Source organism: Notolepis coatsorum (assembly GCF_963971535.1).
Source record: "Notolepis coatsorum genome assembly, chromosome: 19".
Taxonomy (NCBI): domain Eukaryota; kingdom Metazoa; phylum Chordata; class Actinopteri; order Aulopiformes; family Paralepididae; genus Notolepis; species Notolepis coatsorum.
The window spans coordinates 21,231,354-21,249,066 of record NC_140183.1 but is presented as its reverse complement, the minus strand read 5'-3'; the positions used below and the strand labels follow the sequence as shown (position 1 = coordinate 21,249,066).

Sequence of the window (17,713 nt, the reverse complement as noted above, 5' to 3'; positions counted from 1 at the left end):
ACACTGCAGTGGGAGGATTAAGTGGGGTCTCTGACGATGTCTTGTACAATGAGGGTTGATGGGTGTGAAAGGCCCATTCCGCCGTAGTAACGAGGCTAATGAATTCAGACTAATCGATTGTCTCAGCTCTCTCTGGATTAGATGCAACCTTGCTGGAAGGCGCTGGCGAAGTGCGTGTGTGTGTGTGTGTGTGTGTGTGTGACAAGCAGAGTGGGGTGAAGGGATGGTGAGAGGGGGGTGGGGTGGTAACATTGCCCCCCCACCCTCTCTTCCAACCTTCTATCTTCCATCCCTCTCTCCCTCCCCAGCGCCCCCCCCCCCCCCCCCCCTTCCAGGCGAGTGAGGGGGGACACAGGGATCATCTCCAGTCTAAATGAGATTACAGCTTCTACAGCTTCTTATCTGGGCTAATGCCAGGCGCTGTGGGGCTGCTGGGGCGGCTGGGACCGGGGCCCCGCCATGAGCCACGGGAGCCCAAAGCCTGGTCTGTGTACAGGGGCTCAGCAAGCCTCCTCTCTTCTCTCCTCTCTTCTCCTCTCCTCTGTCATCTCAACCCCTCCTCTCTCCTCTCTTCTCCTTTCCTCTGTCCTCTCAACCCCTCCTCTCTCATCCTCTCCTCTCAACCCCTCCTCTCTCATCCTCTCCTCTCAACCCCTCCTCTCTCATCCTCTCCTCTCAACCCCTCCTCTCTCATCCTCTCCTATCAACCCCTTCTCTCTCCTCTCCTCTCTCATCCTCTCCTCTTAACCACTCCTCTCTCCTCTCTTCTATTCTCTCCTCTCAAGTTCAACCCCTCCTCTCTCATCCTCTCCTCAACCCCTCCTTTCTCCTCTCCTCTCTCATCCTCTCCTCTCAACCCCTCCTCTCTCATCCTCTCCTCTCTTCTCTCTTCTAATCTCCTCTGTCCTCTCAACCCCTCTTCTCTTCTCTCTCTCTTCTCCTCTCATCTGTCCTCTCAACCCCTCCTCTCTCCTCCTCTCTCAATCACTCCTCTCTCCTCTCTTCTATTCTCTCCTCTCTTATCCTCTCCTCTGTCCTCTAAACCCATCCTCTCTCATCCTCTCCTCTCAACCCCGCCTCTCTCCTCTCCTCTCTCATCCTCTCCTCTCAACCCATCCTCTCTCATCCTCTCCTCTTAACCACTCCCCTCTCCTCTTCTCTCTCATCCTCTCCTCTCTCATCCTCTCCTCTCCCCTCTTCATATCTCCTCTCATCATCTCCTCTCAACCACTCCTCTCTCCTCTCCTCCTCTCACTCCTCTCCTCATCTCTCCTCTCAACCTCTCCCCTCAACCACCCCTCCCCCCTCTCTCATCCTCACCTCTCAACCACTCCTCTCTTCTCTCCTCCTCTCTCATCCTCTCCTCTCAACCACTCCTCTCTCCTCCTCCTCTCCTCTCTTCTCCACTCATCTCTCCTCTCCTCTCTCCTCTCTCAACCACTGTTCTCTTCTCACCTCTCTTCTCTCCACTCCTCTCCTCTCCTCATCTGTCCTCTCCTTTCTCATCCTCTCACTCAACCACTCCTCTCCCCTCTTCTCTCCTTTCTCAACCTCACTCAACCACTCCTCTCCCCTCTTCTCCTCTCCTTTCTCAACCTCTCACTCAACCACTCCTCTCCCCTCTTCTCCTCTCCTTTCTCAACCTCTCTCAACCACTCCTCTCTCCTATCCTCTCCTCTGCCTCCCTCGCATCGCACCGCCGCACCTGCTAATCCCCCAAGAGAGAAAAGAGAGAAAACAGTAGAAGAGGAGAAGGAAGAAGGGATTTGAGAAAGTTAGCGGTTGGGTGTATGGTGGTGTACAGGGGAGGGAGGTGTTGTGTTGGGAGTTAAGTGAATCAGTATCTCTCTTTCTCTTGTTTGTGTGTATATATATATGTGTTTGTGTTCATATATATATATATGTGTGTGTGTATATATACTGTATGTGTGTGTGTATATATATTAGAGCTGGGCCGTTAACGGCGTTAACGTGCTGCGTTAACGCGATACTAGTATCGCGCGATAATATAATTGACGCAGTTAATCTAATTTTTTTTTTTTTTTTTTTTATAAACCTTTATTTACCCAGGGTAGGTTCACTGAGCACAGATGATCTTTTTCAGGAACGCCCTGCTTCACATTCACACAGTTCCATTCACACCTGGGAGCTGCCCAGTACAACCACAGTTGACACCATTGGCCACTGAGCAACTCCACTGGAGCAGTTGATTTGCATTGGCAGGGTTTGGCCCTGTCTGGCACCCAACGGGAAAAATATTATAGGCACTATAAGTAGACACCGCTACATAAAACAAGCTGGTCTGCCTGAGTGACTGGTGGAAGAAGGGGGACATAGAGATTGGACTGATTGAGTCAAGACATGTCACATAGTTCAAGTTTGAAATGCTTCTTTTTGTTTTGCTCCTGAGAGTGTGCTAGATACTGTACTGTACTGGTAATATTATTTATTTGTGTTAACTTCTGAATAAAACAACTTATTAAACACAAGTACATCTTATTGAACATTATTTTGATATTTCATTACCAATTATCATAGCAAAACAGCTTTTTCAAACAGTCTGTAATGCATTTTGGAAACGGGAGATGGGCTCATGGTGTAATGGGCCACCTGGCCTGAGAAACATAAGGAGGAAAGAAAAAGTAAGGACTTACTTCTGGTCATTATTTGGGTAGAACACACATATTTTGAATGCCGTCGGCAGGTTTTTTTTTTTTTTTTTGCGCCATTTTAATCTAGATTAATCTAGATTAAATCCAGGATTGCAGATAGATTAATCTAGATTTAAAAAAATTATCTATGCCCACCTCTAATATATATATATATATACACGTGTGTCTGTGTATATATACAGTATATCAAAAATCAAATCACCTTTATTAACACACACCGATGTGTGTGTGTGTGTGTGTGTGTGTATATATATATATATATATATATGTGTGTATATAGATATGTGTGTGTATATATACAGTATATGTGTGTGTATATATATATGTGTGTGTATATACAGTATATGTGTGTGTGTGTGTGTGTACTTCCCATTGTGCCTACATTTGTGTTTCCCTTCTTCCAGGAGGGTCCATCATCGCAGCGTCCAGTCTGGCCCCCCCTCTGCCTGGGCTCCCCCTGCCGCCAGTGTGGGGAAAGAGCGCCACCTGGCGGTGGCAGCGGCTCTGTGGGCCCACTTCTTCCCCTTCCTCCGCAGCCTGCGTCTCTCCCAGACGCCCCCTACGCAGCTGGCCGACGCTGCTGCAGGTCAGGAGGGAGGGAGGGAGGGAGGGAGGGAGGGAGGGAGGGGAGGGGAGTGGGTGATGGTTGTAGAGGGGAGGAAGGGGGGTGAAGAACAGAGAGGGCTAGAGTGAAGCCCCTCTCAGACAGGCACTGGACTCCTGGTCTTAACCACACGTTACTCGGAGGGGCTTTGTGTCCGAACGCAAACATTGAAATGATTCCGTGCAGAGTTCACCCTCCCAGCTCCCTCGTCCTCAGTCTGCATAATTACAGCCTGCCCTCACGTCTGAACACAGGCAGGTCATTGTTCGCAGTGTTTGTTCACACAGCGAGCGAATCGGCGTATCGATTAATACAGACTAACCATGTTCCATACACTACAATGTTGCGCACAGGTGGCCATTTCCCGCTGATAGTTAAATGAAAACGCATGGGAATGGTTTCATCATGGCATCAGAGCTGCATCATAGCCCTCTGAATTGTAATGGAATCGTGAGGTGGCCAGAGAATCCCACCCCTAGTGGTGGTAGGAGATGTCAGGGAGAGAGAGGGTGATGGTAGGAGACGGGGAGAGAGAGAGGGTGATGGTAGGAGACGGGGAGAGAGAGAGCGGGCGATGGTAGGAGATGTCAGAGAGAGAGAGGGTGATGGTAGGAGATGTCAGGGAGAGAGGGTGATGGTAGGAGACGGGGAGAGAGAGAGAGGGTGATGGTAGGAGATGTCAGGGAGAGAGAGGGTGATGGTAGGAGACGGGGAGAGAGAGAGCGGGCGATGGTAGGAGATGTCAGAGAGAGAGTGGGTGATGGTAGGAGATGAGAGAGAGAGTGGGTGATGGTAGGAGATGAGAGAGAGCGGGTGATGGTAGGAGATGAGAGAGAGAGTGGGTGATGGTAGGAGATGATAGAGGGTGATGGTAGGAGATGAGAGAGAGAGATGGTGATGGTAGGAGATGAGAGAGAGAGTGGGTGATGGTAGGAGATGAGAGAGAGAGATGGTGATGGTAGGAGATGAGAGAGAGAGTGGGTGATGGTAGGAGATGAGAGAGAGAGATGGTGATGGTAGGAGATGTCAGGGAGAGAGGGTGATGGTAGGAGATGAGAGAGAGCGGGTGATGGTAGGAGATGAGAGAGAGAGTGGGTGATGGTAGGAGATGATAGAGGGTGATGGTAGGAGATGAGAGAGAGAGATGGTGATGGTAGGAGATGAGAGAGAGAGTGGGTGATGGTAGGAGATGAGAGAGAGAGATGGTGATGGTAGGAGATGAGAGAGAGAGTGGGTGATGGTAGGAGATGAGAGAGAGAGGGTGATGGTAGGAGATGATGGAGAGAGAGAGGGTGATGGTAGGAGATGTTATGGAGAGAGAGAGGGTGATGATAGGAGATGTTAGGGAGAGGGTGATGGTAGGAGATGATGGAGAGAGAGAGGGTGATGGTAGGAGATGTTATGGAGAGAGAGAGGGTGATGGTAGGAGATGTTAGGGAGAGAGAGAGGGTGATGGTAGGAGATGAGAGAGATAGGGTGATGGTAGGAGATGAGAGAGAGAGGGTGATGGTAGGAGAAGAGAGAGAGAGGGTGATGGTAGGAGATGATAGAGAGTGATGGTAGGAGATGTTAGGGAGAGAGAGAGGGTGATGGTAGGAGATGAGAGAGATAGGGTGATGGTAGGAGATGAGAGAGAGAGAGGGGGTGATGGTAGGAGATGTTAGGGAGAGAGAGGGTGATGGTAGGAGATGAGAGAGAGAGGGTGATGGTAGGAGATGAGAGAGAGAGAGAGGGTGATGGTAGGAGATGAGAGAGAGAGAGAGAGAGGGTGATGGTAGGAGATGAGAGAGAGAGAGTGATGGTAGGAGATGTTAGGGAGAGAGAGAGGGTGATGGTAGGAGATGTTAGGGAGAGAGAGAGGGTGATGGTAGGAGATGTTAGGGAGAGAGAGAGGGTGATGGTAGGAGATGAGAGAGAGAGGGTGATGGTAGGAGATGTTAGGGAGAGAGAGAGGGTGATGGTAGGAGATGAGAGAGAGAGGGTGATGGTAGGAGATGAGAGAGAGAGGGTGATGGTAGGAGATGTTAGGGAGAGAGAGAGGGTGATGGTAGGAGATGAGAGAGATAGGGTGATGGTAGGAGATGATAGAGAGAGAGTGATGGTAGGAGATGTTAGGGAGAGAGAGAGGGTGATGGTAGGAGATGAGAGAGAGAGGGTGATGGTAGGAGATGAGAGAGAGAGGGTGATGGTAGGAGATGATAGAGAGAGAGTGATGGTAGGAGATGTTAGGGAGAGAGAGAGGGTGATGGTAGGAGATGAGAGAGATAGGGTGATGGTAGGAGATGAGAGAGAGAGAGAGGGTGATGGTAGGAGATGTTATGGAGAGAGAGAGGGTGATGATAGGAGATGAGAGAGAGAGGGTGATGGTAGGAGATGAGAGAGAGAGGGTGATGGTAGGAGATGTTAGGGAGAGAGAGATGGTGATGGTAGGAGATGAGAGAGAGAGGGTGATGGTAGGAGATGAGAGAGAGAGGGTGATGGTAGGAGATGTTAGGGAGAGAGAGAGGGTGATGGTAGGAGATGAGAGAGATAGGGTGATGGTAGGAGATGATAGAGAGAGAGTGATGGTAGGAGATGATATGGAGAGAGAGAGAGAGGGTGATGGTAGGAGATGTTAGGGAGAGAGAGAGGGTGTTATGTAGGTCCAAACCCTAGAATTATAAAACAAGTATGAAAGGTTAAAAGTAGCTGTATCCTGTATCCCATTACCACCGTCTCTCAGTGCTAAACTTCTTCCATGAGAACATTGGGGCTGCGACCTCATCTTATAATTCAAGCCCTAGTTCAGGTTCTGTATACTTGGCAATGGATATTCCCTCCCCCTAATGCGCATTTATGATTTATAATAATACCAAGTGGAAACTCATTATAATATCATGTAGACCTGATGTCCCCTCCCTAGTGCCATTTTAGACAGTAGTCTTGTTTGCCATCTCGCACCCTCTCTGCAACGCGTCAACTTCATCCCCCACAGGCTTCACTCTGTTGGCTTTTGACCTGCCGAGCTCCGCCCCCCAGGACCTCCAGCCCAGCCCGGTCCAGTCCATCATGCAGTGCTTCGGCTGGGACGACATGCTCCACCCGGTGCTGGTGACCCGCTACCTCCCACACCTGCTCCAGAACAGGTAGCTCTCAGTCTGCACCGGCCCACAGTGCAACACAGGCTCCAGGAAACATCTGGCTGTTCCTGTCCTATAGAGCGTGTCGGGGACCTCCAGGGGGGGGGCCCAGGAACGGCTTCAGTTGAATGGGGTTTTGACATAGACATATTCAAATAATAATAATAAATATATATATACAAATGAAAGGTGCTATAGATAAACATTTTATGTAGAGAAATCATTTAAAAAGATTAAGAACTAAGAAATAAGTACGTGCCTAGATTTTAGGATCTGGCTCCTCTCTACAAAACCACAACGGACAGCATAGCAATTACTGTCTGAATATTCTTAAAAAAACACACTGCTTCAATCAATATCTGATTTTTTTTTTAATAAAAAAGTAACCTTTGTGTTGTCTTTTACTAGTATGCACTTTGCTACTAAGAATATAATAGAAGTACTTTATTGATCCCGAGGGAAATTCAGCGTAATCTAATGTGCCTATATTACTACCTATTATGCTAATATGTCTATTCTACTATGCACTCAAGAGTGTAAAACAATATCACTTACCCTTGCAGAGCTGCCAGAGTTGTACCTTTCCTGCTGACTCGTTGTACAGAACTTGTCACCTAAGTGTCACTTAGTCACTTAGGATAAAAGCGTCAGCTAAATGACTAAATGTATATTCCATAAACAACCTGCACCACATGAAAAGCAGGATTATGTTCAGACAATGATCCGAGTAACTATATACTTAAAGGTGCTTTAGATAACATTCTTATGTAGAGTAATCATTGGGGGGGGAAAACAATACATCCACAGAAGTGTTGTGTTTCCCCCCAAAAGATCATTGATTAATGATTTTATCATTTAAAAAAGGTTTGTGGGTCCAAAATGAATGTTGTTGTTTACATGTTGTGTGCATGTATCTCCTCCCTACTTCCTATTTCCCCATGTGGAATGCACCTGCTTGGATAAATGTCATGCTGGTGCTCTAGTGTGACATCTAGTGGCTGAATGTTATCTATAGCACCTTTAAATGTTAGTTTGAAATGCAAACCATTTGAATCCCAAGGTGGTTATGCTCATCAAGCAGGCTGTCATTGAAAATGACCATGTTTGTATTTAGGCTAGGAATTTGAATGTTGATAATACATTCAAATGAAATGCTATATGTAAGGGACAGTTTTCAACCTTAATCTTATCGTTCTGTCGTGAGTCTGACATGTAACTCTCGATAGCTCAGCCACATCATCACCCAGATAAATTCCTCCGGGTGACATCACAGAGAGGAGAGCAGACCTCTAGTGAACTGCAGCCAAGAGGAGAGCAGACCTCTAGTGAACTACAGACAGAGAGGAGAGCAGACCTCTAGTGAACTACAGACAGAGAGGAGAGCAGACCTCTAGTGAACTACAGACAGAGAGGAGAGCAGACCTCTAGTGAACTACAGACAGAGAGGAGAGCAGACCTCTAGTGAACTACAGACAGAGAGGAGAGCAGACCTCTAGTGAACTACAGACAGAGAGGAGAGCAGACCTCTAGTGAACTGCAGCCAGAGAGGAGAGCAGACCTCTAGTGAACTACAGACAGAGGAGAGCAGACCTCTAGTGAACTACAGACAGAGAGGAGACCTCTAGTGAACTACAGACAGAGAGGAGAGCAGACCTCTAGTGAACTACAGACAGAGAGGAGAGGAGACCTCTAGTGAACTACAGACAAGAGAGGAGAGCAGACCTCTAATGAACTACAGACAGAGAGGAGAGCAGACCTCTAGTGAACTACAGACAGAGAGCAGACCTCTAGTGAACTACAGACAGAGAGGAGAACAGACCTCTAGTGAACTACAGACAGAGAGGAGAACAGACCTCTAGTGAACTACAGACAGAGAGGAGAACAGACCTCTAGTGAACTACAGACAGAGAGGAGAGCAGACCTCTAGTGAACTACAGACAAGAGAGGAGAGCAGACCTCTAATGAACTACAGACAGAGAGGAGAACAGACCTCTAGTGAACTACAGACAGAGAGGAGAACAGACCTCTAGTGAACTACAGACAGAGAGGAGAGCAGACCTCTAGTGAACTACAGACAGAGAGGAGAGCAGACCTCTAGTGAACTACAGACAGAGAGGAGAGCAGACCTCTAGTGAACTACAGACAGAGGAGAGCAGACCTCTAGTGAACTACAGACAGAGAGGAGAGCAGACCTCTAGTGAACTACAGACAGAGGAGAGCAGACCTCTAGTGAACTACAGACAGAGAGGAGAGCAGACCTCTAGTGAACTACAAACAGAGGAGAGCAGACCTCTAGTGAACTACAGACAGAGAGGAGAGCAGACCTCTAGTGAACTACAGACAGAGAGGAGAGCAGACCTCTAGTGAACTACAGACAGAGAGGAGAGCAGACCTCTAGTGAACTACAGACAGAGAGGAGAGCAGACCTCTAGTGAACTACAGACAGACAGGAGAGCAGACCTCTAGTGAACTACAGAGCAGACTCACTGACCTTGGTGAGTTACATGTCTGATTATCACAACACAACAGAACCATAGGATTAAAGTTAGAAATCAGTGCCTCTTTAACATTCAGAATCACCATATAAAATACAACCCTTGTAATATTCTTTAACAGCCTGCTAGGTGAGTACAACCACCTTGGGATTCAAATGGTTTGCATTCCAAGCTAACATTTTTAAAATATTGTTTTCTTTAAATATGCCTATGGAAAAACCCATTCAACTGAGCCTGTTCCTGGGTCCACTCCCTGGATCTCCCTGAGGCTCTATAGGGAGACACAGCAGAAGGCCTCCTCAGCAACATCTGGTGTGTTCGCACGAGCCACGTTAGCACACATCTCCATAGACCTTACATCCAGGGACTTGGTTGAAGCTGACAAACACAAGCAAACATCTAGATACACAATTTAAAAGTGCTAAATGTACGTACTACCATGAGAAGACACTGCATCTCGATATGTGGAGTGAAACTGTGGAACAGTCTAAATGTGGTGCTAAAGAAATGTCCAAACATGAGACAATTTAAACTGATGTATAAGGAAATTATGTTCACAAGGTACAGGGATGAGGAAGGGACTTGATATTCACGGGTGTTTACATTTTTATTTTATTTCTTTCATGTTTTACATATATAGTTTTTGTTTTTTTGTTTTGCATATATATATATATAATATATATATTTTTTTTTTTTTTTTTTTATGTTTTAAAATAGTACACTCATTTTGAGTAGTGGAAAAGGGGTAGGATTAAATAAGTGTATACTTCTTCCTACTCCTTTTCGAACATGTAGATTGAGTTGTGTTTTGCTTTTGTTATTGTTTGTTTGTATTCATTGCATGTTCGAAATAAAGATTTCAAATCAATTCAAATCAAATCAAGATATAAAACCACAAGGCTGTTTTCTAATTTACAATTCAATCATGCAGTTAGTTTAGAGGAACTTCAGTATCATAGTTTAGAAACGTGTGATAAATGCTTAATTTAGCTGACTGTAGGAACCCGTCAGCAGTAGGGGCGTGGCTCATTTTGGGTCCATACACCCATATTGTAAACAAGCCCTGCTCTGTAAGTATGTGCTCATCTCACCCAGGAGGACCTTTTCCAAACAAAAGATGATGTTATGTTACATTTTGTGATCTCTCATCGTTGTAACAAAAATATTCAAACTCTGATCAGAATCAAAGTATCTGACTTAGGCTCCTGGGCCCTCATGTATCAACCTGACGTACGCACAGATATGTGCTTAAGCCGTGCGTACGACCATTCCTAAGCAAAGTGTGGGATTTATCTATTTGAACTTGTGCTTGACTTTGTGCGTATATTTAAGCACAGGTCGGACCATGCGTAGGTGGCGCCGGTGGTAGAATATTTTCACAACGCGGAAATAAGCACTGACTGTGCTCTGCGTAACTCAACTCGTTATTATTTTGCGCATATATTGCAGAAATACGGGAACGTTTTGATTATATTTAAAAGGCTTTGCCATTGTTAAACGTAATAAGTGGAACCCCGAAGCTGTAAGCAGAATACAAGTCATATGAACACCCACGATATAAAAACGCATTGCAACGAGAACAGACAGAGGTTATTTGTTGAGTGTATGTGTATACAAAACCCTTGCAATAAATGTGTCTTATGAATGAAAAGCATACATCCTCTGGACACAGAGCATATATCGTGTGGGTGATATTACAGAATTTCACTTAAATTTTTTTACAATGTCAAAGCCTAAATCAAAACGTTCCCGTATTTCTGCAATCTATGCGCAAAATAATAACGAGTTGAGTTCTAACAAAGAACATATTACATGCTGGTAGGCTGATAAGAGTAAACTATGATATGAATATGATATGATCATATAAATACTGGTCCGTCCGCGAGGATATCGAGGACTCGGATAGCCATTAAGCCATTTGAGAATATAGGCGGCCTATAGCTTATACATATTATTTAATGTTTTCATAAGCGTAAAGATACAACAGCTAGATTAATGATCAAGTTAGTTTACTGTATGCAGGCTTCGCAGGGCTGTGTGTTATATATGCGCAAGTTACTGTTGCATAATGTAGGCTGGCTGCTATTATATGTAATTCATAGGCTACCTAATACCAACAACAAAATAGATTGTATCATATGCCTCTACACACATTATATTATACACATCATATTATATCTTGGTTCGGCAGCGCCTCTGTGAACAATCTCTCAGAGTTTGCTCCATCAATAAACGCGCATTTTGGCTGATAATGTGCCGGTGGCCGGAGTCTCATTCAGGCCTAATTGTATTTAATTCAATTGTAATGTTATTACTGGGGTATCTAAAACATCACAATGTAGATCAGGGTTATCCACTGAAGCCATAATGACTCTGATCAGAACCACGGGCTCATGACGAGCGCACACAATAGGCATTGTAGAGCGCAGAGTTGGCGTGCTGAAATTGATTTAATTTCAGTCATTACAGTGCTTAATGTCGGGTCATCTCTTGTCATTTATTTCTGTCAATGTGCTGGTTCTGTAGCAGGACTGGGTCAGTCAACATCCTTGGCTCCCGGCGCACCGAAGATTATACGTTCAAGTTATTGGTTGGACCTCGGTGATCAATCTCGCTCTCAGTGAAGTCTCTCAGAGTTCGCTTGGGTTAGTCCACTTTTCCACATTTCATGGGGGTGTTCCATTACCGTATATGGTTAATCGGGGCGGTTCTGGTATGCAAATACGTGAAAGTGTGCACGAGCCTCGGCGTAGGACCAAGGTGATATTTATCATGACAGGTGTGCGTAGGACCTGTGTACGCACGTGTGATGAATCCCGTTTTTTTTGTGCGTGCACACATTCTAAATTCTGTGCTTAAGTATGGAAATAGAACATTTTCTACGTCACGTTGATGAATGAGGGCCCAGGTCTTCTGAGGTTCTTTTGAGGAAAGAACTTTTCAATCTGTTGCAAGGTTTATTTGTGCTCCACAAAAAGTTCCACAACAGATGAGCCTGAGACAGCCGGACTGATTGAATCTCCACTTCACTAATGCTCTTTTCTATGTTTATAGATGTGTCCCTCCTTCTAGAATAATACCAACCTACTGGTTAAACAATGCGCCAATCATAATCATGTTGCTAAGGGCGTTGTGTCTCTGGACATGTTTTATTGAGTTGGTTTTCAGTTTTCAATTCAACTCCCATCAGACATAGACTGCATTGAACCTATCAGACATAGACTGCATTGAACCTATCGGACATAGACTGCATTTAACCTATCAGACAGACTGCATTTAACCTATCAGACATAGACTGAATTTAACCTCTGACATAGACTGAATTTAACCTCTCCCTCTCTTAAAATGAACCACAACACGTCCCTCAATAAAACCTAAGCTACCTACTATACTGTAAAGCCAATAAACCCAGTAGCCTTTTCACATTACAGTGTAGTTACGACTGAGGGGAACAATAACGATAGGTTATGAATATAACCGTAGTTCTATGAGTATTAGTGACGCTCAGCGTCATCTGCACATATCTCACTTTGTACATATGCACTGAATAAAAACTCACAAATGCACCTTTACATACCAACATCCGTCTGGCCACACCCCATCCGCTACCTACATAAGCAGGTGTGTGGCCACACACTCGCCTCCTTCACAATCTTTCACCACAAGGCAAAATCAAAGGCCGCAGTGGCGTCTAGACGCTGAGCGTCACTAATACTCATAGACCTACGGTTATATTCATAACCTATCGTTCTATATCGTATTAGCTTCCGCTCAGCGTCAACTGCACAACGGGAGCTGAGCGGGAGCTGAAGCTCGACAAATGTACCCCACTGAGGCCCCCCATAACCATCAGAACCGGTGAGGACCGAGCCCCCCGACCCTCCCTAATGGAGGGATACCCTCCCTATTGGAGGACGGGAGGGAGACTGATCCGACCGTGCGAAGAGGAACTCGAGCAACTCAACGCACAGGGTGAGCAGACCGTGGTGTGACCCCACGACTATGCACACGCACAACCCGCATGCCACCAGGGAACGAACGGAAGGAACAAGCCGCGTTACCGCCCCCAAAATCACGGGGTCAAGAGCAAGCTCAACCCCGTGGCAAGGCCGTAGCAGCGGAGCGCGAAGGAAGACCCAGACCCAGAAGGGACTGGATCCCCCCGGAAAAAGGGGGCCCAGAGAGGCCAATGACGCCACAGCATCAAGACCTCACCAGGCGGTCACTAGTGACACCGCCCCCCACATCGCCAGCGTATTCAGACAGGGCCCATCCAAGAGCAGGCCCTTCCCCCCACTAGCACGCCGCCTGGCACACTGACCCTGGCACACTCAGGCAGTCAGCATGGCTGTAACTCGAAGCACTCAAGAGGCTACACTACAGCAGGAGCAGGCAGCGCACCGGGGAGACGACCTCCAGAAGAGGTCGATCCCTCAATCCAGGCAGCAGGCACTTGACCCGAGCCTGGAGCACTGCGGACGAGACAGGCGCCAAAGGGGTCAACTGAAAACAGCACCCCGGCGGAAGGGGCGTATGCTGGCATTGTTGAGCACCATGACAAAGCCTCCACCAAAAAAAAACCGATGCTCCAGAGGGGCCGAGGCAGAGAAGGCTGACACGATTGGCAGACGTCATGAACGTGCAGGGGCACACTCAACCGGGTAACCCGGGAGTTGACTTCGCTCCAACACACCAGGGAATCAACCACCCTCTTGGTTCCACATGCAGTGGTTGTTCCTATAACCCCTCAAGAAAAAACTCAAACACACCTGCGGGTATACACTGGCTATACCGCAGTACAAGTGTTTCAGTTTTCAAAAAAGGGTTATCCCAGGCCTACAGGTCGACGAAAAACAACTTCGGACCGGGCCCGGTGGACCGAGATGCACACAGGGATGCCAGAGGAGGTCTATAAGACCACCCCAACAGCCCCCTCTCAGCCATGCGTAAGAGAGGGGCGAAAAGAATGGAGAACCATCCCCTTCATGACAGCACAGGGTACAACATGTACCCAACAAAAGGGTCTCCATAACGCCCAACCCTGTGACACCCGGGCCGACCCGGCATTTTTCCCCCTGAAAAAAGCACAAGTCCCTCAGGGTACCAGAACAGAAGATCTGCGTCCCCGGCGGACAACGGGTTAACTGACCTGGACCAGCGTGACCAGAACCAGTCCCGTGCCCTAATCACGCCGACATCCCCACTCCAGGAGAGGGGGTAGGTACGCGTGTCGATCTAAAACATTATAGAGGGCGCCACCCAGACGGTCCTATTCGTACCGCACTCAGTGGCCCACCCCAAGGGCGTGAGACCCCTCTACCTATGCTTTGATCTATTCCGTTAACATCCCGCAGATATGAACGAGAATTCGTCGAGACCTAGTAAACTGGCGCTCGGAAGAGAAAACTCCATCCCAGTTGCCCTATAAAAACGCTGTTTTAATAACAAGCAACCAAGGCGTACCAGCCTCATGCGTGATTCTTATCAGAAACACCCCGAGCCAGCACTATGTACGCATCGAGACCCAAACACATCAATGGATAGTCTAACAAGACACCAGACATTGTTCCTCCAAGTCGCCTGGGAGAACGACAAGAAGCCGGCGTGCTTCATTTCCTTTCCTCTTTTTATTAAAAAAGAAAGAAAAAACACAGATTGACATGAATCCCATGTGACGCGGCTGAGGGATTTTTTTTTCTTAATTTTTACACCCCGCCAACCTCACCACAGGGAGGAGACGGGAATCCTCAGAGAGACTTCCCACGTGAGCCATGAATTGAAAAGTCACGGTAACATTGAGCCATGTGACCAACAGACTCAAGTTACACATACATCGAGCGTAGCAGAACACCAAGTTCCTACGCTCTGCCCCGACAACTTGACAATAACAGAGAACCACACATGGGTCTGTAAAAAACTCACGGAAGCCGTCGTCCAATAGAAACGTGCCCAGTGACGTATTCTATGACGGGGGGAATCCCATGACTCAACTGCCCGTGATAGGTGCGGAGTCAGGGAAACCCTCCCCCCCCCCCCCCCCCCCCATGCCAAGCTGCCTAACAGCTTGGCCGGACCGAATGAAAAGAGGGTCAAAAACCCCCTGACCAATCAGAAGAGGGAAGGAGGGGTTTATCCGGTACCCCCTCGCAAGCCCAACCCTCGAATACGACAACAACAAATAGCCATATGATACCTTAAGTAGCCAGTATGCTAATGAACAGCGATAAGCTAACTCAATGCACGCTAGCCACAGACGAGTCTGTGAACAGGGTTTATAACAAGGCCAAAGTTTTATATGTGTGAACACGACACCCGTGTTTATGTTGCAAGAACACAGAAGATTTGATAGAGAGAGAGAGCGGCCTAAAAGACTGCGGTACCCTTACACACACGAGCATTACTGCAGACCAACACAACAGTGTTGTGGCTCAATATCACCATTTAAGCAACATAACACACAACTAACCTCTACCTTTATATGAAGAACCTAAGTCTTCAGGTCGAGGAAGAAAAAACCCTTTCGACCGAGTGTAAGCTGCAGGCCTTGCTTAAGCAACATGCAATGTAGCGACCAAACAAGACTATAATCAAACCCACACTAGCGAAGGTTCACACATCGTATCCCCATCATATGTAGTGAATAAACACACCGTTTGTAACAAAATACAGTCCCTTTTAGGAGGGACGCTTTATTTGACAAATCATATGTTGGGCCGGCAAGGGAACAGGGGGAAAACAATAGGGGGAAAAGTCACTCCTAGCGACGCCTGCCACGAGCCGCTCGGGGTTTGCCACCCCGGGAAGCCCCGGAGGGACGGTAAAGGACTGGAGGCTGGTCTCGACGATCCCTACCGTCACCTCCGAGCGTGGATGGGCCGGCTGCAGTGGCCGAGGCGCCCTCTCTCCTCCTGGCCTTCTTCGCCGAAGGGCCAGCAGTGGTAGCGGCGGCGGCGGTGGCTTCGGCCGCGGATCCCCGACGACGAGCCTTCCGCCTGACTCCACCGGCGACATCGGGCGGGGGGAAATGAGGCTGGAGCACGGACCGCTCCTCCTGCATTTCCCTGCAGGTTGAGGTCATCAGCTGCAACGCCGACCCGAAGAGCCCAACATCGGAGAGGGGTGCCATCAGAAGTGGTGTCCTCTTCCTCTCCGGCACACGCGCCTGCTCCAGCCAAAGGTGGCGCTGGGCTAGAGTGGCCAGGGCGCGTACTTTCCCAGCGGCGACGGCCTGCAGCTGGATCAGATGCAGGATGGCTCCGGCCGCCTGGGCGAGCTGATCACGTTGTACTTCGGTCAGCTCCGTACCGCCCGTCATTATCCCGGACATGAACCTCGCTAGCTGCGCGATGTTAGACGTGGCAACCAGGGATTGAGTCGCGGTGATGAATGACTGGTCACTCCAGTAAGCCAACCGCCTCGCCGATTTCCGTGGGGAACCGGCTTCCGTAAAGGCTCCCACACCACCTCAGGACAAAGGAGAGCTGCCATCGGCCTATCAAGCCGAGGCACCCCCTCCTTCATACCTTCTACCAAACCCACCACCCTCGTGACTCGCACGTAGGCGGGAGTGAGGCCCGTGATGTGGGAGACCACCTATCCCTGACGGACGTAGGCCTCCATTGAGGGGGAAAATGGGCAGACAACGCCCGTCTCCCTCACAGGACGACGTTGCCATAAATGGGGACAGGAACAGGCAGTGGCTGCGGCAGCGGCACGCCGTTTGCGACTGCCGCCGCCGCCATGAGCTCGGGGAACAAAGCACGCAGTTCCCCCTGCATACTTTCCCCCACCAAGCCCGCGTCCCTCACATGCGGCAGACTACTGGACATCGCAGAGCCACATTCCGATGTGGCTGATAGCAGGGCATCCCGCCGCTGAGTCGGAGGTTCTAACCCAACATCAGCGTACGAGGGACCCCAAGGAGACATATCACCCCCTGCCAGTTCATCCTGAACGGGAGGCGGACATGTCTCCACCGGGGCGTCGAACAAGAACCCATCTGCCTCTACCATGTAGTCCTCAGTTTCCATCGGCCACGGAGAAGCAGACGCATCCTCATCCGGCTCCAGCAACTCCCCAAAACCAGGCCGTTCGCGTCTGCAAGCCACCATCTTACGACGGGAGCGAGCAGACGCAAAAAGCTTGCGTCTCAAATCCTCCGCCACCAGAGGAGCCGGCTGCCCAACAGCGGACGACTCTCCGGCGGCAAAGGAACCAGAGCAGGAACCAGGCCATCTCACAGGATACGGCGCTGATGCACCAGCTCCTTGGAGAGGCAAGCTATCCACCGGACGCCTACCGGGCGCAGATGCCGTCCACGACAGTGGCGTCAACCCCGCTCCAAGACGCACGGCAGAGGAGGAAATGAAGAACCGCTGGTGAAGGGTAACGTTGCTAGCGCGACCCCCCGAGGTAAACATTATGACTTAGCTTTTTTCTTTGTAAAAGTATGAGAGAAAGAAAAAAGCAAGAAACAATGTAAACACGTAACTCAACTTTCTTCAGCTAAATAGCCTTGTTAAGTGATTGGTATACAGGCACTCTCTTGTGGTGAAAGTGAAGAAGGAGGCGAGTGTGTGGCCACACACCTGCTTATGTAGGTAGCGGATGGGGTGTGGCCAGACGGATGTTGGTATGTAAAGGTGCATTTGTGAGTTTTTATTCAGTGCATATGCACGAAGTGAGATATGTGCAGATGACGCTGAGCGGAAGCTAATACGATATAGAACTGTTTGGTTGCATCTAGGGAGGCACCGGTCCAACCTTTTCAGTCCCGATACGAAACTGATACTGATACTGATACCTGGGCTTTGGGTATCAGCC

At 48.4% G+C, this 17,713-nt stretch overlaps 1 protein-coding gene across 4 annotated transcripts in view; it reads left to right on the top strand.

Moving 5' to 3' along the window:
- mms22l (MMS22-like, DNA repair protein) overlaps window positions 1–17,713 on the top strand; it is a 94,929-nt gene that overhangs the window by 50,138 nt on the left and 27,078 nt on the right. For all 4 annotated transcript variants that reach the window (XM_084336909.1, XM_084336910.1, XM_084336911.1 and 1 more), the window contains exons 16-17: window positions 3,077–3,258; window positions 6,251–6,401. In XM_084336909.1, the coding sequence (XP_084193035.1) occupies window positions 3,077–3,258; window positions 6,251–6,401 (333 nt within the window). The remainder of the gene's footprint in view (window positions 1–3,076; window positions 3,259–6,250; window positions 6,402–17,713) is intronic.